At 49.6% G+C, this 27553-nt stretch overlaps 1 protein-coding gene across 1 annotated transcript in view; it reads right to left on the bottom strand.

Annotated features, from left to right (window-relative positions):
- ZC3H3 (zinc finger CCCH-type containing 3) overlaps positions 1-27553 on the bottom strand; it is a gene marked incomplete at its 5' end in the record, with an annotated part of 425081 nt that overhangs the window by 376313 nt on the left and 21215 nt on the right. Inside the window, 2 exons of the mRNA XM_082257608.1 lie at positions 14539-14738; positions 24630-25794. Of these exons, the coding sequence (XP_082113734.1) occupies positions 14539-14738; positions 24630-25794 (1365 nt within the window). The remainder of the gene's footprint in view (positions 1-14538; positions 14739-24629; positions 25795-27553) is intronic.

Raw genomic sequence — 27553 nt, 5'->3', positions numbered from 1 at the left:
GTATCAGGTTACATCATTACCTGGACGATCTCCTTCTTCTGTCCCAGGACAGGTCCCAGCTACTGCTACATCTGGAGCAGGTGATTCGTACTCTTCAAGAGTTCGGATGGATTCTCAATCTGGAGAAGAGCCATCTGGTGCCCACGCAGTCCCTGGTCTTTCTCGGAGCACTGTTCAATACGGTGAATTGCACCATATCTCTACCAGAAGAGAAAATTCCAGTGGTCCAGAGCAGGGTGGCTCTCGCCCTCGCTGCCTCCCAGCTCACTGCTCGTCAGTGTCTAAAGGTGGTAGGGACTCTAGTGGCTACCTCACCCATGGTGAAGTGGGCTCTGTGGAGGCTGAGACCCTTTCAGAAGGGGTTTCTCCACCAGTGGACGACAGAGAACCTGTCACAGATTATTTATCTAACACCATTCATGAAGGGGTGTCTTCCTTGGTGGCTACGCCGTGCAAATCTAACCAACTGCCACTCAATTGCTCCAATTTCGTGGGTGACGATAACCTCCGACGCCAGCAGTACCGGCTGGGGAGCTCACTGCCGGTCAGAAGTGGCACAGGGCAGGTGGAATTTCGCCAGTCACGGAGTGGTGTCCAACATCCTAGAGCTACGAGCCGCCTTCAAAGCCCTCCAGGCTTTTCACCATCTGACTCAAGGGGCCTCAGTGTTACTCAGGATGGACAACACCACGGCAGTGGCATACGTCAAGAGGCAAGGTGGAACCCGCAGCATGTCTCTACTCCAGGAGACAGATCCAATTATGTCTTGGGCCCAGCAACACCTGGCCAACCTCTCTGCGGTCTTTGTCCCGGGGGTATTGAATACGCAAGCAGACTTCCTGTCCAGATTCCAGTTGGACAACAACGAATGGTCCCTCCATCAGGAGGTGTTCAATTGGGTTCTGTCTCTAGGAGTTTCACCGGAGGTGGATCTTTTTGCGAGTCCACACAACAAAAAACTTCAGAAGTATTACACGAGGTTCAGGGATCCTCGAGCCTTCGGGGTGGATGCCCTCACGGACAGATGGAACTTCCAAGTTGCCTATGCCTTTCCACCGGTGCCAATAGTACTCCAATTCCTTCGGGGACTGAAGATGGAGGAAGTAGAGGTCATAGCGATAGTTCCCTTCTGGCCCAACAGGCCTTGGTTTCCTCTGCTGTCCCTTCTCAGCTTCAGGGACCCGATCCCTCTGCCTCTCAGGCCAGACCTTCTATCGCAGGGGCCTACTCTACATCCGAACCCTGCGCGTCTACACCTCAAGGTCTGGTTCTTGAGAGGGAGAGGCTGGAGGCCCTCGGATGTCCAGAAGAGGTGATTCCCACTCTTATGAGTTCGAGGAGGGCTAGCACCAACAGAGTGTATGAGAAAATCTGGGCAAGGTTTCTGAGTCATCAAGCCCAGGGTTTGGGTCCAGCAGGGGCACCTACCATTCAGCAAGTATTGAGTTTCCTACAGTCTGGTTTAGATCTGTCCCTCTCAGTCTCTTCTCTCCGGGTGCAAGTTTCTGCCATCTCAGCTTTCACCGGAATTCAGTGGGCAAGACATCAACTGATCCAACAGTTTTTTAAGGGCGCAGTCAGGCTCAGGCCTCAGAGAAAACCTAGATTCCCGAAATGGGATCTTCCGTTGGTCCTGGACTTCTTTGCTTCGAAAGAGGTTGCTTCCATGTCCATCAGGGAGCTTACGTTGAAGACGGTATTTCTGGTGGCTATCACCTCTGCCAAGAGGGTCTCAGAGATACACAATTTGGGCTGCAAAGAGCCTTTTCTGACCTTTTTTCAGGACAGGGTGGTCCTAATCCCTATGTTGGGGTCAAACCCTAAAGTTACATCTGTCTTCCACGAAAATTCTGAGATAGTTCTGCCTACCTTCAGAACAAATGAAGAATCCTTAGTCCATCCTTTAGATGTGGGAGACACTCTGAGTCAATACTTAGAGGCCACATCCTCCTTCCGGCAATCGGATTTCCTGTTTGTTCTTCTCCATGGGAATAAGAAAGGTACACGTGCATCTTCAAGAGCGGTGGCTGCTTGGATTGTCCAGGCTATACAATGGGCATATAGAGCAAAAGGCTTGGCTCCTCCAGAGGCGATTACGGCTCATTCTACCAGAAGCATTGCTACATCCTGGGCAGTTTCTAAACATGTCGCGCCTGATGTGATCTGCAAAGCAGCCGCTTGGTCATCTGTGAATACCTTCCTTACACATTACTGTGTTGAACCTGCTGCTTTATCTTCAGTTAACTTCGGCATTCAAGTTTTGTCAGTTGACAGTGCCAATTAAAGTTTTCTTTGTTCAGCATCTTCCCACCCGGGAGTGTATAGCGAGTTATTTCCCGAACGTATGCTGCCATGGAGTCTGTCAGGAAAACGGAAAATTGATATCAAATACTTACCGTAATTTTCCTTTCCTGATGGACTCCATGGCAGCAGGAGTCCCCTCCCAATTCCTGAGTAGGCTAGTTACAGAACACTGATGCTGAAAGGGAGCAAAGATTTATGGGAGTGGGGTCCTATGAGGTAGGAGAGGAGGCGGAGCCTACCCGAACGTATGCTGCCATGGAGTCCATCAGGAAAGGAAAATTACGGTAAGTATTTGATATCAATTTTCCGTTTTTTTGCTAGCAAATTACTTAGAACCTCCCAAACTATATATATATAGGGTCTGATCTCCCCCAATCTGCCCTTATTCCGCCTTACTAAATGCCCGCTATTCCCCCCTAGTTGTGAAAACCCTAAACAATTTTCCTGGTGGATTGATAATGGATTTGTTAATATTCATTCTCTGTTCACCCCATGAGAATTATGACATTTGAGGCCTTTAGGTCCTCCCAATGAATAAATGGATTTTTGTAAGATCTTACCGTAAAATCCTTTTCTCTTAGCTCATTGACAGACGTAGTCCTCGGTGATACACCACCTTCGGGTTATGTTGCCTCCACAGGAGCAGGACTAGACAGGAAATTAAAAAGCTCTGGCCACACCCTAGGGGCAGTCCCAGAGGGTATATCCTCTCTCTCTCTGCCTCAGCAAATCAGTTATGTGAAAAAGCAGTCTTTAGAGATTTAACCCAACCCAACGCAAAAAACAGAGGGGCGGGGACTACGTCTGTCAATGAGCTAAGAGAAAAGGATTTTACGGTAAGATCTTACAAAAATCCATTTTTCTCTAGCGCTCATTGACAGACGTAGTCCTCGGTGATACACCACCTTCGGGACGTCCCAGAGCAGTATCACAACTGAGGGGTGGGAAAATGAAATCAAATCCCAATCTAGAAGGCCCAACCGGTGCCAACTAGAAGTTTACAATGCTCATCCTTAATGATGACACTCAACAAAAAAGAGAAAAAAATCTTTTTTTTTTTTTTTTTTCAAACAGAAAAAAACCCTCGAGGTAGACCACCGGTCTCCTCAAATTGCGGCCTGCAAAACCTTGCGGCCAAATGAGGCATCCGCCGATGCCGTCACATCAATTTTATAGAATTTTGTAAAGGTATGTACCGACGACCAGGTGGCCGCCTTACATACCTGGACCACTGACGCCTGATGGCGAAAGGCCCAGGAAGTACTGAGCGCTCGAGTGGAGTGCGCCCTAACAGGGAACGGAGGACTCTGACCCTTAATAGAATAAGCCTGTACCACCGTTTGTCTAATCCATTTGGCAATGGTCGCGGCAGATGCAGGCAAACCCTTTCTGGGGCCATCCGTGATCACAAAAAGTGACTCCATCTTACGGAATGATTCCGTAGCCTTCAGGTATACCCTGATTGCCCGAACCACATCCAAGGAATGCAACGCATGTTCCCGATGATGCTTGGGCTGAGGACACAAGGAAGGTAGTACAATATCTTCATTCAGATGAAAATCTGAAACCACCTTAGGAAGAAAAGATGGCTTAGGATGAAGTACTACCTTATCCCTATGAATCACTAGGTATGGGGACTGGCATGATAATGCAGCCAGTTCTGACACCCTGCGAGCAGAAGTAATAGCCACCAAGAAGGCCACCTTCTGGGATAAAGTAAGCAAGGGAATCTCCCTGATGTTTTCAAAGGGAGGTTTCTGTAGAACCGACAAAACCAAATTAAGATCCCAGGGCGGTAAGGGCGCGCGGACTGGAGGAGCCAGGTGCCGCACTCCCTGGATAAAATTCCGCACCAAGGACTTGGTAGCTAAAGGTTTCTGAAAGAAGATTGCTAATGCTGAAACTTGACCCTTGATGGTGCTCAAGGCTAGCTTCTGCTCAACCCCTTGTTGCAAAAAGGCCAATATTCGAGTCACCGAATAGGTACGTGGAGGAAATCCTAAAGATTCGCACCACGCAATATAAGTCTTCCATGTGTGATAATAGACCTTGCTGGAAGTCGCTTTCCTTGCTTTAATAAGGGTAGGAATGACTGAAGTAGACAAACCTCTGTCCTTCAGTACTTGGGTCTCAATGGCCAGGCCATTAAACCCAGCGACTGTAAAGCATGATGGTAAATTGGTCCTTGAGACCACAGACACTCCCTGAGACGAAGTTCCCACGGAACGTCTGCGACTAGCATGTCCAAGTCGGCCAGGCCGGCTTGAGGAGGCCAGCCTAGAATTTCTAGGACCACTGGCGCTGACAGAATCTGAACCAGGCGTCCCTAGAGGTATCTGGCCCCGACCATCCGAGAAAGTCTGGTCGTCTTCTGTTCCCACACATTTATCAGATACCTGATTGTTATCAGGAAGGGTGATCTTTTCTGGTTGAACCTCAGGGACCGAAGTCACCCGACTAGAGGCTACTTGGCCTATCTGGTCAACCAGATCCGATTCCTGTGAGGTATAGGGACTAATCTTAGGAAAAGGTAAAGGAAAAGATCTATTCAGGGAACGGTAACTACCGCTTCCTGTAGTACTTAAATGTTGGAAGGGAAGAATCGCACCGGTAGTAGTAGTTGATGCTCGATCTAATGTCCTGAATACCGGTGAAAACGTCCCCCCACCCTGAAACCGGGTGGGGGCGCACCTTCAGGCTGTGTACTCCTTTGCTTCGGGTTTGGCTGGGTTGGTCCTCTGCTTGTCCGACCAGCCCTTCTTGAACCCTCCTGGAGGAGTCTTGCCTTTCCCGCTAGTACCAGCCGGGCGCCCTTTATGGGCGGTAAAGAAAGGTCCTCGCTTGTTGCGAGGTCCCTTAGCTTTTGCAGCCTGTGGCAAAAAAGTGCTCTTGCCCCCAGTGGCATCCTTAATGATTTCATCTAGGTTGGCCCCAAATAGACGATTCCCCTGAAAAGGGAGATTTGTCAAGGTCTTCTTGGAACCTAGGTCAGCTGACCAGCATTTTAACCACAGCACACGTCTGAGGATCACCGCTGACATAGATGCATGCCCTAATAAGGGAGTAGTGTCCAAGGCTGCGTCACAGATAAACTGTAGCCCTTGTATAATCTGTTCCATCAAATCAGATGTCTCCTGGGGAATATCCTTTCCCCTAAGGTCTTGGCGTACCATTTTCGCCCATTCCGTAAGTGTCTGGGAAACTAGACCAATAACAATTACTGGTCTAAATGCTGACCCTATCAGAGAGAAGATGGTGCGGGACTCTGCTTCCATCTTTCGATCCACCGGATCCTTAAAGGACGAAGTGTCCTCCACTGGGATAACCGTGGCTTTATTCAGCCTGGAAATAGGTGGATCCACCACTGGTGGTACCGTCCATTTCTTAATGATGGATTCCTCAAACGGATAGCGTCTAGCAATACGCTTGGAAATAGTAAAAGGTACGTTTAGAATGCTCCCATTCTCCTTTAATCTGATTACCGAAACATTTGGGTACAGGAAAAACCTTCACCGTTTTGATGGGCTTGTTAGTACCAAAGGGAATCTCTGTTTCAGTTGCCTCTGCCGGTAAAGCCTCAAGTTTTAAGGTTTCCTGCACTGCCACAACTAGTGCGTCCACCAATGCTTCTTCCTGAATAATAGCAGGAGAAGAAGCGTCCTCCTCACTGTCTGAGGGGGCTTTACCTGGGATAACAGCCCTTGCAGAGGAACCTGCAACTGCAGTGACCATCTCTGAATCTGAGTCAGAGGTGTCAGATAGTATAGGGGTAGGCGGGGGTCGCTTCCTTGACCCCCGTCCCTGACAGGCCGCCTCCACCCGAGCCACCATAGACTCCAAAATTGCTGTAAATGACTCTACACTCTGTGCACCGGCGGGTCCCGTGGCCCCCTCGAGGGAAACAGGTGGGGGAATATGTGTGGCAGGGTCCATGATAATTCCAGTCACTTCCTGGATAATATAATTCAAAAATAAAAAACTTTTTTTTTTTTTTTTCCAGACCCCCAGCGCCACAAAAAGCCCCTTAGTGTTACCTGCTAGGGATCCCTATCGAGAGAGAGAGAGAGAGAGATAGACCCCCCAGGCTCACCACTTGATGCTCAGAGTTTAACTGCAACAGGTTACAGCGCTGTCTTGACAAACAGGAAGTCTTTTGGCTGGCTGCCCAGGAAGAAAGGAGGCGGCTCCGCCCCTCTGCATGCCTTCCGGCGCCTCCCCAAGCTCCACGAGGTGTTTGGATCACCTCAAACATGGCCGCCCCCATGCTGGAGACACGAGGCTACGCCAAAATGGCGGCTCGTGCGATCCAGCAAAAAGAATGGCGGCGGCCTGTACTGAATAGCGGTGTGCTGCAGGGCACACAACACTCTCTCTGCATGGGGATTTGGCGTGGTTGGCGGTACTGGCCCTGGCGGACCGCATGGCCATTCGGGAGGCCTGCTAATAGCTGGAGATCTGATTAGGAAGGCAGTCTACATGTCCGTGGCTTCTGACTGGTAGGTAGCTTATTCTTATCACCGTAAGATTCCCAGAATGCCACTGATTACAATCTTTTTAACATGTATACAATTAGATTGTTAGCTCCCAAACCAAGCCTCCTGGCTTTTGCACATAAAATCACACTCAAAGTAGGAGGATCTGTGTCATTTATAGGATAGAGAGGGACTCTATCTTACCATACAGAGAGGGGCCCGCGTTCACCACAAGACCCGTCAGGGGAAAAGGGGGAACATACTACTCACCATACCGGAACCAGGCGGGCACCAACTCCTGACAGTACCCCTCTCCACCGGGGCGGGAGGGCTGTCGACCGATACGGACGCCGTGACTCATGGTCTTTGGCGTTTCAGCGAGACGTTTAACTCGCGGGGTTAGTCCTTTAATGGGACTTTGTCGCGGCCGACCCAGCGCGGAGCTATGGCCTGCACGCGCTCGTAGGCTGAACTGGGGTGACCACCGGATCTCAACATCCAGCCCGTCGCCCAGTTCAGCTTTCTTGCTTGAAGATCTCACAGGAACACTGGAGAAAAAAAGCTGTCTAAAAAATCCTTTAAGAAAAAATTCTTGCCAGGACCTAAGATCCCAGCAAGGTATCTAGGTCCTTACTCCTAACTAGACAGAAAATAACTGATTTGCTGAGGCAGAGAGAGAGAGGATATACCCTCTGGGACTGCCCCTAGGGTGTGGCCAGAGCTTTTTAATTTCCTGTCTAGTCCTGCTCCTGTGGAGGCAACATAACCCGAAGGTGGTGTATCACCGAGGACTACGTCTGTCAATGAGCGCTAGAGAAATTACAGTTATCTACAACTTTTTCTCCAACAAATTATTAAATCCCAAATGACTCTGTACACGTTAACCCCTCTGTAGGGCCCCACCCCATTCCTCGGGTTTAATATCACTAGTTTATTCATCAATTATCTCCTCTAGAAGACCCCCAGTGCTCCTATCACTTGCAATGGGAAACAGACTTATGGAAAAAATTGGACCGGGAGGACTGACAGATCATGACAATTACCCTCTCTAAAAGCTCTAAGAATGTTCTCATATTGGAGAATGCTTATAAAGCGCTTTATAGAGGGTACTATAAAAACTGGTTAGGCTGGCGCGATTTATTCCATCCCATTCCCCTTTTTCTTTCCAGGGATGTTCCCAGGAAGGCACCATGGCACACATTTGGTGGTCTTGTCCCAAGGTATGCAGTCTATGGGTCAGAGTATACAGTAAACCCCCCTCCATTGCGGGGGTTACGTTCCGGACCCAGCCGCGAAAAGTGAAAATCCGCGAAATAGAAAAACCCTATTAAAATGCATTTTAGGCATGTTTTTTTTACTGTCACTGTACGTGTAAAATCATTTTAAGGTCTTTAAACACACTTTTAAAACAATAGAAACTCATTTAAACATATAAAACAGGGGTGGGGAACCTATGGTTCGGGGGCCATATGCGGCCCCCGAAGTGATCTGGTCCGGCCCGCCATGCAGCTGAGTCTGTGTCTCTCAGCTGATCTGTCAGAATGGAGCCGATGCTTCCTGTATAGTTCCTGCTCCATTATGACAGTCTGAGTGAGTCACAGGCGGAGTGATATTAAATGCACTCCGCCTGTGACCAATACAGGAAACATCACCTCTTCCTCCAGCGTGGCGCTGCTACACTTCTCCTAGCCAGCAGCACACACAGCAGTACCAGCCAGAGCCAGCAGTACCAGCCAGAGCCAGCAGTACTCGCAGCAGTACACACAGCAGTACCAGCCAGAACCAGCAGTACCCACAGCAGAGCCAGCAGTACTAGCCAGAGCCAGCAGTACCAGCCAGAGTCAGCAGTACCTACAACAGTACCAGCCAGCAGTACCTACAGCACAGTACCAGCCAGCAGTACCCACAGCAATACCAGCCAGCAGTACATGCCAGCAGTACCAGCCTGAGCCAGCAGTACCAGCCAGCAGTACCCACAGCACAGTACCAGCCTGAGCCAGCAGTACCAGCCAGCAGTACCCACAGCACAGTACCAGCCTGAGCCAGCAGTACCAGCCTGCAGTACCTACAGCACAGTACCAGCCTGAGTCAGCAGTACCCACAGCAGTACCAGCCAGGAGTACCCACAGCAGTATCAGCCTGAACCAGCAGTACTCACAGCACAGTACAAGCTAGCAGAACAAGCCTGAGCCAGCAGTACCCACAGCAGTACCAGCCAGCTATACCCACCAGCAGTACCTGCCAGCAGTTCTTTTCAAAACTTACCACCACAAAAAAGTCGTCTGCGCTCCAGACTGACCGATTCAAACCTGGAAAATCTGTTGCGAGTAGCAACATCATCAATACCAGCTAACAACACACACCTCACCAAAGAGAAGCAGTTGCAGCCATCACATTAGGGGTGAGTTAATTAAATGTTTGACCAAATATAACAGGCTAATTTTTAAGGTGATAATTTTGCACGGCCCCCGAATGGTTATATAAATACCCAAATGGCCCTTGGCAGAAAAAAGGTTCCCCACCCCTGATATAAAAGATACTGAGAGACAAAGCAAGAGCTATGGAAAACACAAAAATATTTCATTTTCAATGATTTATATAGTAAAATAACATTACAAAAAAAAAACGCAAATTATCGGGACCGCAAAAACTGAACCGCGATGGAGCGGGGGTTTACTGCATACCCCTTTCCGTAACATATTCCACACCAACATTAAAAGGGACCCTTACGAGGCTCTTCTTTATAAGCCAATTGTATAACTGCTCTGTCCCCAACGCCAATTGGCTTTGCATCTTTTTACTGCAACTAAAATGACTATTGTGAGGGCCTGGAAAACTCCTGTACTTAGCTTTGAAGCAGTCAAGAATTGTATGAACAATATCATGGTCAACGGAAAGTTGACAGCATAAGCTTCGGATACACACAATAAATTTCTCAAGGTCTGGCAACCATGGATTGCATATACCCAACCCTCCAGATTCGATAATCAGCTTCTTTCAATCTGATGACTCTTTCTCTGTAGGATTCCCTTTTCCCCCTCTTTTCCTTTGGGTTTTCTTCTTTTTCCTCTCCCTTTTTTTTTTTCTCTCTTCTCCTTTTTCCAGTTTCCTTTCCCTTTATTATCTATATTTATCTCTAAAGCCCTCCAAGCTGCAGGGCATGGTTTGATGTGGATGGTTACAGTGATTGCATCCCCCTGATAATGTAGGATGTACTCACCTAGATCAGTGATCCCCAACCCCCAGGCCGCGGACCGGTAACGGTCCGTGGATCAAATGTTACGGGTCCGCCCAAAGAACATTACATTATTTCCATTTTAGAAGAAAAATTTTTTTCAGAACAGGGTGGACCGGAGCGCAGTGCAGAGTGCCCTGAGCCCACCCATTTGTGTGACAATAACGAATGAATATTCGCTATTGTCACACAGATCCTCCTCCTGGCCAATCAGGAAGCGGGTCTGAGACCCGTTTCCTGATTGGCCGAAAGGCAAACCCATGCCATTGGCCAAGGAGGAGAAGGGAGGACTCGAGGAGACGCAGGGAGACACGGGGGACTGAGGAGAAGCCGCCGCTGCAAATCAGGGAAGTGCACTGGTCACTCTGCATTGATTGGGGGCACGCTGGTCACTCTGCATTGATTGGGGGCACGCTGGTCACTCTGCATTGATTGGGGGCACGCTGTGGCACTCTGCATTGATTGGGGGCACGCTGGTCACTCTGCATTGATTGGGGGCATGCTGTGGCACTCTGCATTGATTAGGGGCATGCTGTGGCACTCTGCATTGATTAGGGGCATGCTGTGGCACTCTGCATTGATGGGGGCACGCTGGTCACTCTGCATTGACGTCCCCTCCCCCCCCTCAGCGGGCCACAGAAAAATGATCAAACATTGAGCGGTCCGCGGCGATAAAAAGGTTGGGGAGCACTGACTTAGATGTCCAAGCTTTATATGTTTCAATGCTTTGGGGATCCTAAACACGAGGCTCGGATCGTGCTGTTTTGACCCACCATAGGGCACAACCTGAAAACTCGAGCCTTCTCAACCAGAGACTCATGGACCTTAGTTGTGATGCTAAGTTAACCTCAAAGGCTCAGCAATTCTCTTGTTTTCTCCCCCTTGTTGGGATTTTTCCCCCGGATCGGTCATATATGATGTAGCCTTCTCATTGTTTACCTAACTTGTCTGTTCAAATTACTTTGCAAATAAAACCTTTTGTAAAAGAAATGCATTATAACACAGAAAGAACGCATCAATAACGCACCAGTATTACGTTTTTAATGCAGTTGTTGAGTCACATGACCTATGAAAAAACACGCCATAAGCACAGTAAAAGCGTTTTCAGCACCATTATCAGCACTTTTTTCTTAATCTGCAAAATGCCGAAAACACCATTTTCAGCCGATATGTTTCGGCTGACGAAATTGCAGTGCATCTCTAGTATATTGGGATGTTCATTTCCATGGCTCGTCCAATGTACATGGCCAATGTATTGGTTAAACCAGCCTTTTTCAACCAGGGTGCCGTGGCACCCTGGTGTGCCTCCTGGGTTCTTCAGGGGTGCCTTGGCAAAATGGCAACAAATTGCCACAGGTTTTTACTTTGTAGAATTACAACTCTGGGCATTGTACTGGTCAGGCCACTGGCACCCTGATAACCCTGGGCACTGTATGAGTCAAGACTCTGGCACCCTGATAACCCTGGGCACTGTGTGAGTCAAGCCACTGGCACCCTGATAACCCTGGGCACTGTGTGAGTCAAGCCACTGGCACCCTGATAACCCTGGGCACTGTGTGAGTCAAGACTCTGGCACCCTGATAACCCTGGGCACTGTGTGAGTCAAGCCACTGGCACCCTGATAACCCTGGGCACTGTGTGAGTCAAGACTCTGGCACCCTGATAACCCTGGGCACTGTGTGAGTCAAGACTCTGGCACCCTGATAACCCTGGGCACTGTGTGAGTCAAGACTCTGGCACCCTGATAACCCTGGGCACTGTGTGAGTCAAGCCACTGGCACCCTGATAACCCTGGGCACTGTGCTGGTCATGCCACTGGCACCCTGATAACCCTGGGCACTGTGTGAGTCAAGCCACTGGCACCCTGATAACCCTGGGCACTGTGTGAGTCAAGACTCTGGCACCCTGATAACCCTGGGCACTGTGTGAGTCAAGCCACTGGCACCCTGATAACCCTGGGCACTGTGCTGGTCAAGCCACTGGCACCCTGATAACCCTGGGCACTGTGCTGGTCAAGCCACTGGCATCCTGATAACCCTGGGCACTGTGCTCGTCAAGCCACTGGCATCCTGATAATCCTGGACGTTGTGCGGATCAGCACTGGGGGTCACATTAGCAAATCAAAGAAGAGAAACTGAGGGAGAAGAGAAACCCTAGAATACTAGTCCATACCAGTTTGCAATAGTGGAGGGATAAATCACTTCTAATGTTGGGTGGCCCACGTGTATGGATATTGCTATCTTATGTAAAACTATTAGTTTAGGGTTTTTTTACATTTTAGAATGGGGTGCCTCGAGATTGTGCTGAATTGTTAAGGGTGCCAGAACTGAAAAAAGGTTGAGAAACACTGGGTTAAACAAATGTATGACTATTGATCAACCAATCAGAGGGCTTTGAGGCCAATAAGTATCTATGGCAAAATGGCAGCTCTGTGGCTTCCTGAGGACGCGGTCAGTAAAACTAGTTGAGGCTTCACGTGTGCCGTCACTTTTGGGTCCGTTCTGAAGTCAGGTCTGGCCCGGACTTCCAGTGTTTGGAATGCATGCCGATCCCCAATCGGAGGCGTGGCGGTGCGAGTTTGGTACAAGGCTGTTTACATTGGTGCCGACTTTGGGCACTTCTACATGTGAGCCAAAAATTGTAAAATTCAGGTTTGGTATAATAAAATACTACACTACGTGGCAAAGTCACGCAACCTTCAGGTCATAAAAGTGTGAAAGGGGCCTAAACCAAAAAAAACTGTGCCATGCTGCCAAATACAAAGTACAATAAATAAAGAAATATAAAATAACAAAACACTTAAATCCCCAAATGTGTGCTCATCAAACAATGTGTATACAAGTCATACAATGCAATAACTATATCATAATCTTAAAGTGACAGTAAACAATCACCTTGTGAAACAACCCATTCAGTTTAAAATAGAAATGAAAGGCAAAACATTTATGTATAGATATGAAAAAACACTATAAATACCTTTGTCCCCTCTTATTAATAAGTGATCACATCCCCTCTGTTCTCAGCTGCATAAGAGCTGGGGGGAGGTGAAGCAGCAGCAGCACACTGAGCTTCCCAGTGAATGGCTTTGCAGCTGGGGCGTGTCAGGACAAGTCTGATCATGGAGGAGAGCAGCATAAGTTCCCAGCATAGCTAGAGAACTAACCAAGGTGTTTTCTCATGCTTACTGTGGTCAGTTTGTAATAGGAAAGCAGAGGGACTGGCAGGAACACCAGGGATTTCACATACAAAGAGAAGAGGAGACTTTCTCATACAAGTACAAGGTACAGCAGCCACATATCAGGAATAGGAAATGCTGGGGTAACAAACGCTTTAATTGTGCAACAGATATGGATGTAATTATAGTCCAGCACCAGTATATAGCAGATATGAGGCGAGGGGATATAAATATACAGAAGAAAGCACTCCGAGATCAGGTGGAAATGAGGTTAGTAAAAATGGAAGATTGAGCAATCTATTTTTATTTTTTAGGAAAAGGATGGTACATGCAATCCCCGAGACCTCATGCAACTTGGATTCTGTGCCTCTCCACTCCTCCTCCAGACTCTGGGACCTTCATTTCCAAATGAAATGCAAAAGTTTCCACAGTCAGTGCTGATTTGGGGAGCCATGACATCTGCTGGTGTTGGCCCACTGTGTTTTATCAAGTCCAAAGTCAGCGCAGCCCTCTACCAGGAAATTCTAGAGCTCTTCATGCTTTCCTCTGCTGACCAGCTTTATGGAGATGCTGATTTCATTTTCCAGCACCGCCCACACTGCCAAAACTACCAATACCTGGTCACATGATCATGGGATCACTGTGCTTGATTGGCCAGCAAACTCGCCTGACCTAAACCCCATAGAGAATCTGTAGGGTATTGTCAAGAGGAAGATGAGAGACACCAAACCCAACAATGTAGACAAGCTGAAGGCCGCTATCAAAGAAACCTGGGCTTCCATAACACCTCAACAGTGCCACAGGCTGGTCACATGATCATGGGATCACTGTGCTTGATTGGCCAGCAAACTCCCCTGACCTAAACCCCACAGAGAATCTGTGGGGTATTGTCAAGAGGAAGATGAGAGACACCAGACCCAACAATGCAGACAAGCTGAAGGCCGCTATCAAAGAAACCTGGGCTTCCATAACACCTCAGCAGTGCCACAGGCTGATCGCCTCCATGCCATGCCGATCATGGGCTCACTGTGCTTGGTGGCCAGCAAACTTGCCTGACCTAAACCCCATAGAGAATCTGTTGGATATTGTCAAGAGGAAGATGAGAGACACCAGACCCAACAATGCAGACAAGCTGAAGGCCGCTATCAAAGAAACCTGAGCTTCTATAACACCTCAGCAGTGCCACAGGCTGATCGCCTCCATGCCACGCCGCATTGATGGAGTAATTCATGCAAAAATAGCCCCAACCAAGTATTGAGTGCATCCTATACTGTACATGGACAGACTTTTCACTAAGACATTCTAACTTTTGAGATGCACAGTAGTATATTTATACCATATTATGAACCTACCTTCTCGGGGGGTGGGGGATTGTGTCTTGGCGGGGGGAAGTCTCCTCAGTCTGTGTTTGGAGAGATGTACCAGTGCACGCGGGGAGCTTCTTTTCACAGTTACCGGGGACTTTACCCGGGGGGAGCTCTTCCTGCGGAGGACATACCGACTCTTCACAGTCAGAGGAGGGAGAGGAGAGGCCTTCTTCTCTACAGGAGACCTGGAAATAAGAGGGGACAGATATGGGGTTAGTGAAGATCATCAGGAGAAAACACTTCTAGCTTAGAGATCAAATCCCTGACCTTAGATGGATATTTCCTCTTTCCTAAAAAATTGTGTGTTCAGTGAAATGTTACGATAGGAAGAACGGGGCCCAAAGAACTTCAAACAGAACTCCAGCCAATAAATAAACAAATAGCCTATTACCCACGTGACCTCTCTTTATGACCAGGGCCGTTTTTGCGATTCAGCACTGCATTACTTTAACTGACAATTGCGCGGTCATGCAACGCTGTACCCAAATAAAATTGATGTCCTTTTTTCCCCACAAACAGAGCTTTCTTTTGCTGGTATTTGATCACCTCTGCGATTTTTACTTTTTGGGCTATAAACTAAAAAGAAGACTAACCAGTTTACGACCGCCCGCCGCAGATGTACTGCGGCAGGCAGCCACTCCCAGGCAAACCGCCGTACATGTACGGCGCTTGGTCTCGAGAGGCTGGGGGCGAGCGCGCCACGCTCCTGCCCCTGCTCGTCAGCGGGGAAGCCGATGCATGTGTCAAGCGGCTCCGATTTCCGTCTGGCACCTGCGACCGCTCCCCGCTGAGACAGAAGGACGGTCGGATGTTGTAAACACAGCCAACCGTTTTTCTCCCTGGAATGATCACAGAGCTCATGTGATCCTTCTATTTAGGGTCACATGTCTCTATTGTCACTTCAGAAGCCACGCCCCCCCCCCCCCCCCCCCACAGTTAGAATCAATCCCCTAGGCCAGGGGTGTCAAACCCAATTTCATCGAGGGCCACATCAGCATTATGGTTGCCCCTCAAAGGGCCGGCTGTATCTGTAAGACTAGATGTCCAGAGCACCCCACTCCCCCTTACATCAGATGTAAAGAGCCCCCCACTTTTAGAAGTGAAGTCCCCCACCTTCCCTTACATCACAGTGCACCCTCTTTACCTTGTGCTTCTTCCTGGAAGAAGCTGGGGATGGAGCTGGGAAGCAGAAAGTGCAGGGTCTGGAGGAGGACCAGAGGAGGGGCTGCAGTTTGCTGAGACCAGGGGAGGCAGAGATGAGGTGGTGGGGCAGCTGAACAGGGAGGTACATAATCTGTATAAGGAGTTCTGTCCTCCTCTCTGCTGCCAACTGCTGAGACAAGGTAGGGACAGAGATGAGGGGGTAGTTGCAGGAGAGGTGCGAGGGCCACATGAAATGGCCTGGAGGGCCACATTCGGCCCGCGGGCCTTGTGTTTGACACCCGTGCCCTAGGCCCTTGATCACCCATAATGTTAACCCCTTCCCTGCCAGTGTCATTATTACAGTAACAGTGCATATTTTTAGCTCTGATTACTGTAGTAATGTCACTGGTCCCCCCAAAAGTGTCAAAAATGTCAGTTAGGGGTCCGATCTGTCCGCCGCAATCCTGCTAAAAATCTCAAATCACCGCCATTACTAGTAAAAAACTAAGAACCAATAAAAATAACAGATCATTCACCGTAGTTTGTAGACACGATAACTTTTGCACAAAACCAATCAAAATACGCTTATTGCGATTTTTTTACCAAAAATATGTAGCAGAATACAAATTGGCCTAAAACATTAAAAAATTTAGATTTTTACATCTTTTTTTTTTTTTTTTTGAGAATGTTATATAGCAGAAAGTCAAAAATATTGTTTTTTTTTTCCAGAATTGTTGCTTTTTTGTTTATAGCACAAAAAATAAAAACAGCAGAGGTGATCAAATACCACCAAAAGAAAGTTCTAGTTGTGGGGAAAAAAAAGACATCAATTGTATATGGGTACAGCGTCGCACGACCGTGCAATTGACCGTTAAAGTAACGCAGTGCCGAATCGCAAAATAGGGCCTGGTCAGGAATGGGGTAAAATCCTTCCGGTCTTAAAGTGGTTAAAAAAAAAAAAAATTGGATTTTTTACTGATCCATTTCTCTGATGTTCATTGACGGACACAGCTTCAGGTATTCTTAACCATTGGATTATACTGCCCCCTAGAGGAGTAGGACACTAGGGCAGAAAAAATTCTGGCTACACCCATGGGCAGTTCCAAGGGGTATACTCCCTCTTTCTGTTATAGCCAGTCAGTTTTGTTACAAGCAGTGTCAGGAGAATTACAACTCCAGAGCGGGGTGGGTGCTGTGTCCATCAATGAACATCAGAGAAATGGATTTTACGGTAAGTCAAAAATCCCATTTTCCCTTTCGTTCACTGATGGACACAGCTCCTGGTATTCTTAAATATTGGGATGTCCCAAAGCAGTGTTAAACATGAGGGGTGGAAACAGCAACAACATTCTCAAGGCTAAACAGTAGCCAACCAAACAACTGGAGCCCACCTGGAAAAAAATAAATGCACCCTCAAAGAGGACCAGGTCCTCTTAAACAGCAGCCTGCAAAACCTTGCAGCCCAGGGAAGCATCCACAGATGCCAACACATCCACTTTATAAAACGTTGTAATAATGTGCCCCGACGACCAGGTGGCTGCTTCGCAAAACTGCGTCACTGGCACCCGATGACAGAAGGCCCAGGAGGCACTCAGCGCCCTAGAAGAGTGCACCTGGACAGGGAAAGGAGGAACCTGACCCCTGATGAAATAGGCCTGAACCATCGTCTCGCTAAGCCATCTAAAAATGGTCGCAGAAGAAGCAGACAACGCCTTGGCAAGGTCCATCCCTAAAGAGAGTCAGACTTCCTAAAAGACTCGGTAGCTGCCAAATACACCCTAATTGCCCGGACCACATCCAAGGCATGCAAGGCAATTTCCATTGGAGGTTTTTGCTTGGGACACAGGGAAGGCAACACAATGTCTTCATTCAAATGAAAATCAGAGACCACCTTAGGAAGGAATGACGGACAGGAGCGAAGCCCCACCTTTTTCCTATGAATCACCAGATAAGGTGAATGACAGGAGAACGCCGTCATGTCCGACACCCTGCGTGCAGAGGTAATAGCCACCAAAAAGGCCACCGCCTGGGACAGCGCAAGCAGGGGAAACTTCTGAAGATTCTCAAAAGAAGACTTCTGGAGAACCGAAAGTACCAAATTGAGGTCCCAAGGCGGCAAAGGAGACCAAGTGCCGAACCCCCCGAAGAGAGGTACGCACCAGAGACGTAGCCAAGGGTCGTTGAAATAAAAAAAAATGCCAACGCCAACCCTTGGCCCTTGATAGTACTCAAGGCCAAATTCTGTTTAACCCCCCGTTAAAGGAAGGTCAAGATCCAAGGCCACCGAAAAAGAGTGAGGAGGAACCCCAAGGGATTCACACCACGCAATTTCCGTCTTCCACGTATGATGGTAGATCTTCCTGGCATTTAACAGCGTAGGAATCACTGATTCAGACAAAAATTTTGCCAGGACCAAGGATCCCAGCAAGGCACTAGGTCCTTACTCCTGACTAGGCAGAAAAAAACTGAGTGACTATAGCAGAGAGGGAAAATACCCCCTGGGACTGCCCATGGGTGTAGCCAGAATTTTTTTCTGCCTAGTGTCCTACTCCTATAGGGGGCAGTATAACCCAATGGTTAAGAATTCCAGAAGCTGTGTCCGTCAATCAACGAAAGAGAAACAATATTTTTTACTTTCTGCTATAAAAAAATCTAATTTCCTCATTCCCTTATAGGCCAATAAGTATTCTGCTACATATTTTTGGTAAAGAAAAATCCCAATAAGTGTATATTGATTGTTTTACGCAAAAGTTATAGCGCCTACAAACTATGGGTTTCTTTTTTAGTTTTTTATTGCTAGGAATGACAGCGATCAGCGACTTAAGGCGCGACTGCGATATTGCGGCGGACAAATTGGACACGGACACTTTTTTGGGACCAGTGACACTAATACAGAGATCAGTGCTAAAAATATGCTTTATCACTGTAATAATGACACTGGCTGGGAAGGGGTTAACATCAGGGGCGATCAAAGAGTTAACGGTGTGCCTAGCTGGTGTTTTCTTACTGTGGTAGTGGTGATTATACTGGGGGAAGGCATGGATTGGTGTCCCTGCTTTGCAGGAACACAGGAGCAATGCCTTCCTTACTGACAGCACGGTAATCTGCCTTGTTTACATAGGCAGACCGCCGTTCTCCCTCTGTACTGAAGGATCGGCGGGTGACGCAATACCCTGACACAGCCCATGACACTCATCTACATCCTACTGAACACCTGTGGATGACCTTGGCTTGGCTCTTGACCATGACTCTCTCACCCACATCCTACTGATCACCTGTGTTTGACACTGGCTTGGATCCTGACCATGACTCTCTTATCTACAACCTACTGATCACCTGTGTATGACCTCAGCCTGGCTCCTGACCATGACTCTCTCATTTACATCCTACTGATCACCCGTGAACAACCTCGGCTTGGCTGCGGACCATGACTCTAATCTACAACCTAAGGTACAACCTATCTACAACCCGTTAACGACGTTGGCTTGGCTCCTGACCATGACTCTCATCTACAACCTACTGGATCCTGACCATGACTCTCTTATCTACATCCTACTGATCACCCGTGTACGATCTTGCCTTGGCTGCTGACCATGACTCTAATCTACAACCTAATCTACAACCCGTTAACGACCTTGGCTTGCCTCCTGACCATAACTCTCTCATCTACAACCTACTGATCACCCGTGTATGACCTCAGCTTGGCTCCTGACCATGACGCTCTCATCTACATCCTACTGATCACCCGTGTTTGGCATCGGCTTGGATCCTGACCATGACTCTCTTATCTACATCCTACTGATCACCCGTGTTTGGCATTGGCTTGGATCCTGACCATGACTCTCTCATCTACAACCTACTGATCACCCGTGTATGACCTCAGCTTGGCTCCTGACCATGACGCTCTCATCTACATCCTACTGATCACCCGTGTTTGGCATCGGCTTGGATCCTGACCATGACTCTCTTATCTACATCCTACTGATCACCCGTGTTTGGCATTGGCTTGGATCCTGACCATGACTCTCTCATCTACAACCTACTGATCACCCGTGTATGACCTCAGCTTGGCTCCTGACCATGACGCTCTCATCTACATCCTACTGATCACCCGTGTTTGGCATCGGCTTGGATCCTGACCATGACTCTCTTATCTACATCCTACTGATCACCCGTGTTTGGCATTGGCTTGGATCCTGACCATGACTCTCTCATCTACATCCTACTGATCACCCGTGTATGACCTCAGCTTGGCTCCTGACCATGACGCTCTCATCTACATCCTACTGATCACCCGTGTTTGGCATCGGCTTGGATCCTGACCATGACTCTCTTATCTACATCCTACTGATCACCCGTGTTTGGCATCGGCTTGGATCCTGACCATGACTCTCTTATCTACATCCTACTGATCACCCGTGAACAACCTCGGCTTGGCTCCTGACCATGACTCTAATCTACATCCTATTGATCACCCGTGTATGACCTTGGCTTGGCTCCTGACCATGGCTCTCTCATCTACATCCTACTGATCACCTGTGTATGACCTTGGCTTGGCTCCTGACCATGACTCATCTACATCCTACTGATCACCTGTGTATAACCTCGGCTTGGCTCCTGACCATGAGTCTCTCATCTACATCCCACTGATCACCCATGTATGACCTTGCCTTGACACCCAACCATGACTCCTTCATCTTTATCCTACTAATCACCTGTGTATGACCTTGGCTTGGCCCTTGACCTCGACACTGCTACACTCCAGTTCTTCCTTGCTGATCTTATCCTGCATCATCCCTGCCTACCACAGGTGTCAGGGTTGCATTGGCTGCTGGGCCTAGCCTGCTTCCCTACAGTGACTCTCCATGATCCCTCTGATACTCATCACCCAGCCAGACAGCTACCCTGCTGACCACCCCCAGAAAGAGACACCAGCAACCCGGACCTTTGGCACCCATACCTCCTGTTAGCACCTCCAGGGGTCTTCGAACCAGAGCTGCAAGGAAAGCCCTCCCCTCACTTCAGCCTCTAACCAGGTACATGATAGCATTGTTTTTTTTTATTCCACTGAATGTCCAATAAACTACCACCATGGGCTCTTTCGTTACTACCTACCTAGGTTGTATTATCTATGTCCTCTTCGCCGCTGGTTCTTCTACTACCCCCCCCCCCCACCCCAGCCACTGCATCACTCCCTGCAAGGCCATGTCATTCAATCACAGAGATCTGTGAATAAAGTATTTACAAATACCCTCTGCCACCACAGCAGACAGACTTGTAGTTTCAATGGGCTGTAAGTGTGCTGATCAGCGCTCTCATTGTCCATTTACACTTCCTTCAGCTTTCTAACAGAAGCCTGTACAGAAGTGTGGGCACAAAGGAGTTGTCTGCAGGAACCTGACATTGCACCCCCTTCCCCCCATCCACTGATCGAAGGTGAATGCTTTTCAGGTTCCGGGGGAAAGAAAATAATAAATGCACAGATTTTCCTGCAAAAAATGTGCATTTGTTACTTTTTCAGCCAAAGTACAGTCTGCACAAACAGAGAGTTATCTCACAAGATTCTGGCAGTCCACATTCAACATCAGTCATTCCTATTAGTGAGCACTAGAGGGCGCAAAGGAGCCAGACAACATCTGCAAGAGGGAGAAAACTTTGCAGAACTCCCATCTAATTGTTTTTAAGAGAGTAATAAATCCATCTTTTTTTTTTTCTTCCCCCCTTTTATTTAAAGTATTAATTTCCAGACAAACTCACTTGACCTCCGGAAGATTTAGCCCCCTTCATAACCAGGCCATGTTTTGCGATACGGCACTGCGTCACTGTAACTGACATTGCACAGTCATGCAATGTTGCACACAAATACAATTTATGTCATTTTTTTCCCACAAAAGGGAGCTTTTGGTGGTATTTGATCAGCACTGCGGGTTTTTGTTTTTTTCTGGCGTTATAAACAAAAACAGACCAACAATTTTGAAAAAAAAAACTATTTTTTTTACTTTTTCTGCTTTAAAACATATTCAATAAAAAAAAAAAAATGTAAAAAAAAAAGTTCCAGGCTGGTTCCAGCTGGTACTAGCCTTCCGAGCCCCCATCATAGCAGCAGGAGTACTATACAGCCAATCGTTCCTATCATAAGACGAGAATGATGGCGTAGCACCCCTACTGGACACTGACAAGAACAGATACTACACTTGATCTTGTATCATATATGCGGAACAGTTGCGGTGCGAATGAAAAAAAGGATCCTGTGTGGTTTAGGTGTCAAATTCGCACCTGAATCACCGAATGGATAATGCACTGGACTCTGCACAGAGAACGGCCTAAAACTACTGCAAGGTTTTTTGGTATCGCTGGTGAAATTTCCTGTCACTGCCTGTCCAGAAGACTTAACAGGAAGAGGAAATCTCCCAAAGTAAGGGGAATTCCCCTTTAAATTAGTTCCAAAGGCAGACGGTTTTTACCATAATGCATTCTCTTGTGTACAGCTCCCCCCCCCCAGCCCCTCCTTTTGCTTACTTGAGCCCGATCTTGATCCAGCGCTGTGCACAAGAGCAGCATCACTACTCTCTCTCTTCCCATTGCCTCAGAAACAGCAGCGAGAACCATTGGCTCCTGCAGCTGTCAATCACAGCCAGCGATAGGGGGGCGGGGCCATCTGCACTGACACACAGAATGTGGCTCTGGGATGGAGCCTGTATGCATGCCCCTATAGCAAGCGACTTGCTATGAAAGCACTTGGCAAGGGGGAGGAGCCAAGAGCGCCGGCGGGGGACCTCAGAAGAGGAGGAACGGGGCTGCTCTGTGCAAAACCATTACAGAGCAGGTAAGTATATGTTTATTATTTAAAAAAAAAAAAAAAAAAAGGGTTCTCTTTACAATTGCTTTAACCCCCTGGCGGTATTCCCGAGTGTGGTTCGGGGTCAATTTTCAGTACCAAAAGCAGTAACCCCCGAGCCACACTCGGGATTACCCCAGAATGTTACTCACCTTCCCTGCGATCCCCTGCCGTCCTCCCCTGCCATCCTCCCCCGCTGTCCTCCCGCTGTGTGCTCGGCCGATGCCGGCACCTGTCTTCCGGTTCCCTCCCTGTGAGCATTGCGACGCAGGGGGGATGGAACCGGCGGGCAAATTCAAAAATGTAAATCCACCAAATGAGATGATAGAAAGCTGTGATAGGATTACACTGTATCATCCCATCCCACCACAGGATTTCACCTGGTGACTTTTCCAGTGCCCTGCCTGTGCTTTTCCAGTGCTTTGTGCCTGGAAAATAGAGAACGACCATGGCGTCCAAAAAGCATTCTTTTTGCTCAAAAGCGCTTTTAGAGGAACTGGAAAACAGCGACAGCGAAACGGAGTTACTTAAAGAACTGAGCGATAGCGATTGGTGGGAAAATTAGTCATCAGGTACGGAAAGTGAGGACAGCGAGGATTCTGATGTCTCTTTCTGGCACATCGATTCGTTGGAAATTCTGAAGAATCATTCGATAAACTTCCCAAATTCCACATCGATGTGCCAGAAAGAGACCTCAGAATCCTCGCTGTCCTCACTTTCCGTACCCGATGACCAATTTTCCCACCAATCGCTCTCGCTCAGTTCTTCAAGTAACTCTGTTTCGCTGTCGCTGTTTTCCAGTTCATCTAAAGGCGCTTTTGCGCAAAAAGAACGCTTTTTGGAAGCCATGGTCGTTCTCTATTTTCCAGGCACAAAGAACTGGAAAAGCACAGGCAGGGCACTGGAAAAGTCACCAGGTGAGATGGGATGATACAGTGCAATCCGATCACAGCTTTCTATCATCTCATTGGTGGATTTACATTTTTGAAATTGCCACCGGTTCCACCCCCCTGCGTCACAACGCTCGAAACGAAGGGAACCGGAAGACAGGGGCCAGCATCGGCCGAACACAGAGCGGGAGGATGGCTGGAGGACAGCGGGAGGATGGCTGGAGGACAGCAGGAGGATGGCTGGAGGACGGCAGGGGGAGGACAGCGGGGGGAGGACGGCGGGGGGAGGACAGCGGGGGGAGAACGGCGGGAGAGGACGGCAGGAGATCACAGGGGAAGGTGAGTTTTAAAATAAAAAACAACAGATTTCCATGCAAAACAATGTACTGCTTTTATCACAGAAATCCTGACATAATCAGACCGCCAGGGAGGTTAAGACCCCAGAATAGGTGTCCCCATTGGTTCTGGGGACAACTCTGATATTCTGGCTCTGGGGACAACTCTGACATTCTGGCTCTGGGGACAACTCTGACATTCTGGCTCTGGGGACAACTCTGACATTCTGGCTCTGGGGACAACTCTGACATTCTGGCTCTGGGGACAACTCTAACATTCCGGCTCTGGGGACAACTCTAACATTCTGGCTCTGGGGACAACTCTAACATTCCGGCTCTGGGGACAACTCTGACATTCTGGCTCTGGGGACAACTCTAACATTCCGGCTCTGGGGACAACTCTGACATTCCGGCTCTGGGGACAACTCTGACATTCCGGCTCTGGGGACAACTCTGACATTCCGGCTCTGGGGACAACTCTGACATTCTGGCTCTGGGGACAACTCTGACATTCTGGCTCTGGGGACAACTCTGACATTCTGGCTCTGGGGACAACTCTGACATTCTGTCTCTGGGGACAACTCTAACATTCTGTCTCTGGGGACAACTCTGACATTCTGTCTCTGGGGACAACTCTGACATTCTGTCTCTGGGGACAACTCTGACATTCTGGCTCTGGGGACAACTCTGACATTCTGGCTCTGGGGACAACTCTGACACTCTGGCTCTGGGGACAACTCTGACACTCTGGCTATCTCCTCGTAGCGCTAAAGCCACCCCCCCCATGACATATAAGAAGTCAGCCCTAAAGCTTTATCTACAGTAGAAATAGAAGGGAAGTATTTCTAGCACAGATGGGCTCTTGTGTACCTGGAAGTGCTCCGTCTCCTCACTAGCTTGGTCCGGCTCTTCACCTTGTAGCTGGAATTCCCGGAGTCCCTGTAGGACGTAGCAGAGGGACCCCCTGTGCCGAGTGACAACCTGTTGGTTTCGGGAGTCTGTGTCCTCTGACCGCTTCTGGTAATGGTGGTTTGGCTAGACGTGGCCGGTGCCGAGGAGGTGCCGGTGGACGGCTGAGCTTTCCACTTGTAGCGGTTCCTGGGGGTACATTTTTGGTGTGGGCTGTTCCTCTTCGTTTTGCCGCCATTTCCATTGGCCGGAGACTTGACTTTCTCCGAACCTGCGCTCGCTCTCCTTGCTCCAGGGCTGACTTTCTTCGCCGGCGGGTTGGTTTTAGGCGTCTCGGCCACCCAAGTGTATTTAGTCCTGGAAGACCTGAGCACTCTAGTTGGAATAACGGCAGGCAAAGTAGTTTTAGGTGGGTTCGGAGAAGGGTTGGGGGTGACGAGTCTGTTCTTGGCGGTGGCCCCAGCATTTGGGGGAGGGGAGGTAATGGCAGATTTGGGATGAGGAACGGGGAGGCGATTCGAAGACGGCAGTGTTACTGCAGATCCCTGAGTTGCATTGGATAAGTTCTGGGAGGTCCGGGAAACCTGGGCAGATGTCCTGCAAGGTCCTCCAGGGGCCCCCGGGGGGGTTTTCCTGAGTCTGACGCCCCACTCTGCAGATGTGGAGGGCACGGCGGCTTCATCTGACAATGGCTTCTGGACGCTCACCGAAGCCGGACATTTTGCTTTTGGCACAGCGAGTGTTTTATTATTATTATTGATGACGGTCGGGTTCCCCGGTACTTTCGGTCTGCTGGTTGGTTCAGCTTTGGGTGCATTATTGTTTGCTGGGACTTTCTGTGCCTGTCCCTTATTAGGAAGAGATGCTGGACTGACACTGGGAAACGCCACAGGGGGAGGGGCGCTGTGTTCTGCTACACGAGAAGTCCTATTTACCAGAGAGTACTGAGCTCGCCATGTGCTGTGTGGATGGGGCTGTCGTGGTTGGTACGCGGTTATAGGAGCCCCCCCACGGTAAGATCCTCGAGGCCGGTACTGCAGCTGCGATGGGTCCCGCCATCTTGGATGTGCTGGTGCTACTGGTGCTGGAGCGTTGCCGTGTATATTTTTGTGTCGGCTAATGAGACCTGCGGGGGAATCGGATCACTGATCAGGGTGGAGAAAGGTCAGGAGTTCAATTATTATACCCACATCGCCAGCTTATTTATTCCATGCCACACCCACTCTGCCTTTCCACTTTACCACCCTCCCCAACTCTTTCTTCTCTCTGTGCCCACTCTCTCTCTTTCCCATGGCCTCTCCTGCTCTCTCCCCCTCCGTGCCTGCTCTCTCAGTTCCCTATGACCTCTCCCCCTCTGTGCCTGCTCTCTCCCTTCCTCATGGCCTCCCCCCCCCCCCTCCATGGCCTCTCCCCCTCTGTTCCTGCTCCCTCCCTCCCCCATGGCATCGCCACCCCTTTCCCTTTCCTATGGCCTCTTCCCCCTCTGTGCCCGTTCTCTCCCTTCCCTATGACCTCACCCCTTCTGTGCCCGCTCTCTCCCTCCCCAATAGCCTCCCACTCCCTGTGCCCGCTCTCTCCCTCCCCAATGGCCTCTTTCCCTTTCCCATGGCCTTGCCCCCTCTGTGCCCACTCTCTTCCTTTCCCATGGCCTCTCCCCCTCTGTGACCGCCCTCTCTCCCTTGCCCATGGCCTCTCCCCTCTGAGCCCGTTCTTTCCCTCCCCGAAGGCCTCTTCCCCTCTGTGTCCGCTCTCTCTCCCTTCCCCATGGCCTCTTCCCCTCTGAGCCCGCTCTCTCTCCCTTCCCCATGGCCTCTTCCCCTCTGTGTCCGCTCTCTCTCCCTTCTCGATGGCCTCTCCCCCTCTGTGCCCGCTCTCTCCCTCCCCCATGGCCTCTCTTCCCTCCGTGCCCGCTCTTTCCCTCCCCCATAACCTCTCATCCTCTGTGACCGCTCTCTCCCCCCTACCCAGTGGACTCTCCCCCTTGGTGCCCGCTCTCTCCCCTCCCTATTTCCTCTCCCCCTCTGTGCCCACTCTCTCCCTTCCCCATGCCCTCACCCCTCTCTGTTCCCGCTCTCTCCCTTTTTCCATGGCCTCTCCCCCTCTGTGCCCGCTCTCTCCCCCTTCCCCTTCCCCGTGTCCTCTCCCCCTCTGTGCCTGCTCTCTCCCCCTTCCCCATGTCCTCTCCCCCTCTGTGCCTGCTCTCTCCCCCTTCCCCATGTCCTCTCCCCCTCTGTGCCTGCTCTCCCTTCCTTCCCCATGGCCTCTGCCCCTCTGTGCCCGCTCTCTAACTCCCCCATGGCATCGCCCCCCTCTGTGTCCCCATGTCCTCTCCCCCTCTGTGCCCGCTCTCTTTCCCTTCCTCATGGCCTCATCCCCCTCTGTGCCTGCTCTCTCCCCCTTCCCCATGTCCTCTCCCCCTCTGTGCCTGCTCTCCCTCCCTTCCCCATGGCCTCTGCCCCTCTGTGCCCGCTCTGTAACTCCCCCATGGCATCTCCCCCCTCTGTGTCTGCTCTCTCTCCCTCCCCCATGGCCTCTCACCCTCTGTGCCCGCTCTCTCCCCCTCCCCAGTAGCCTCTCCCCCTTGGTGCCCGTTCCCTCCCTTCCCCATGGCCTAACCCCCTCTGTGCCCACTTTCTCCCCCCATAGACCCCACTGCTGTGCCCACTCTCTCCCTCCCCCATGGCCTCTCCCCTTCTGTGACAGCTTTCTCCCTTCATCCAGTATACATGCCACCTATATGTCTACTTCACTCTCCCCAACACATCCTTTCATATCTGTGTACCCTCCATCTCTTTTCCCACTGTGTTTGCTAGTCTCAATCCCTACAATGCCCTGATTCTTTCTCCCACCAAGTGTCCCCCCCCCCCCACTCTCCCCTCTTCTTC

Source organism: Pelophylax lessonae, assembly GCF_965119305.1.
Source record: "Pelophylax lessonae genome assembly, chromosome: 5".
Taxonomy (NCBI): Eukaryota; Metazoa; Chordata; class Amphibia; order Anura; family Ranidae; genus Pelophylax; species Pelophylax lessonae.
This window is presented reverse-complemented; position numbering and strand designations above follow the sequence as displayed.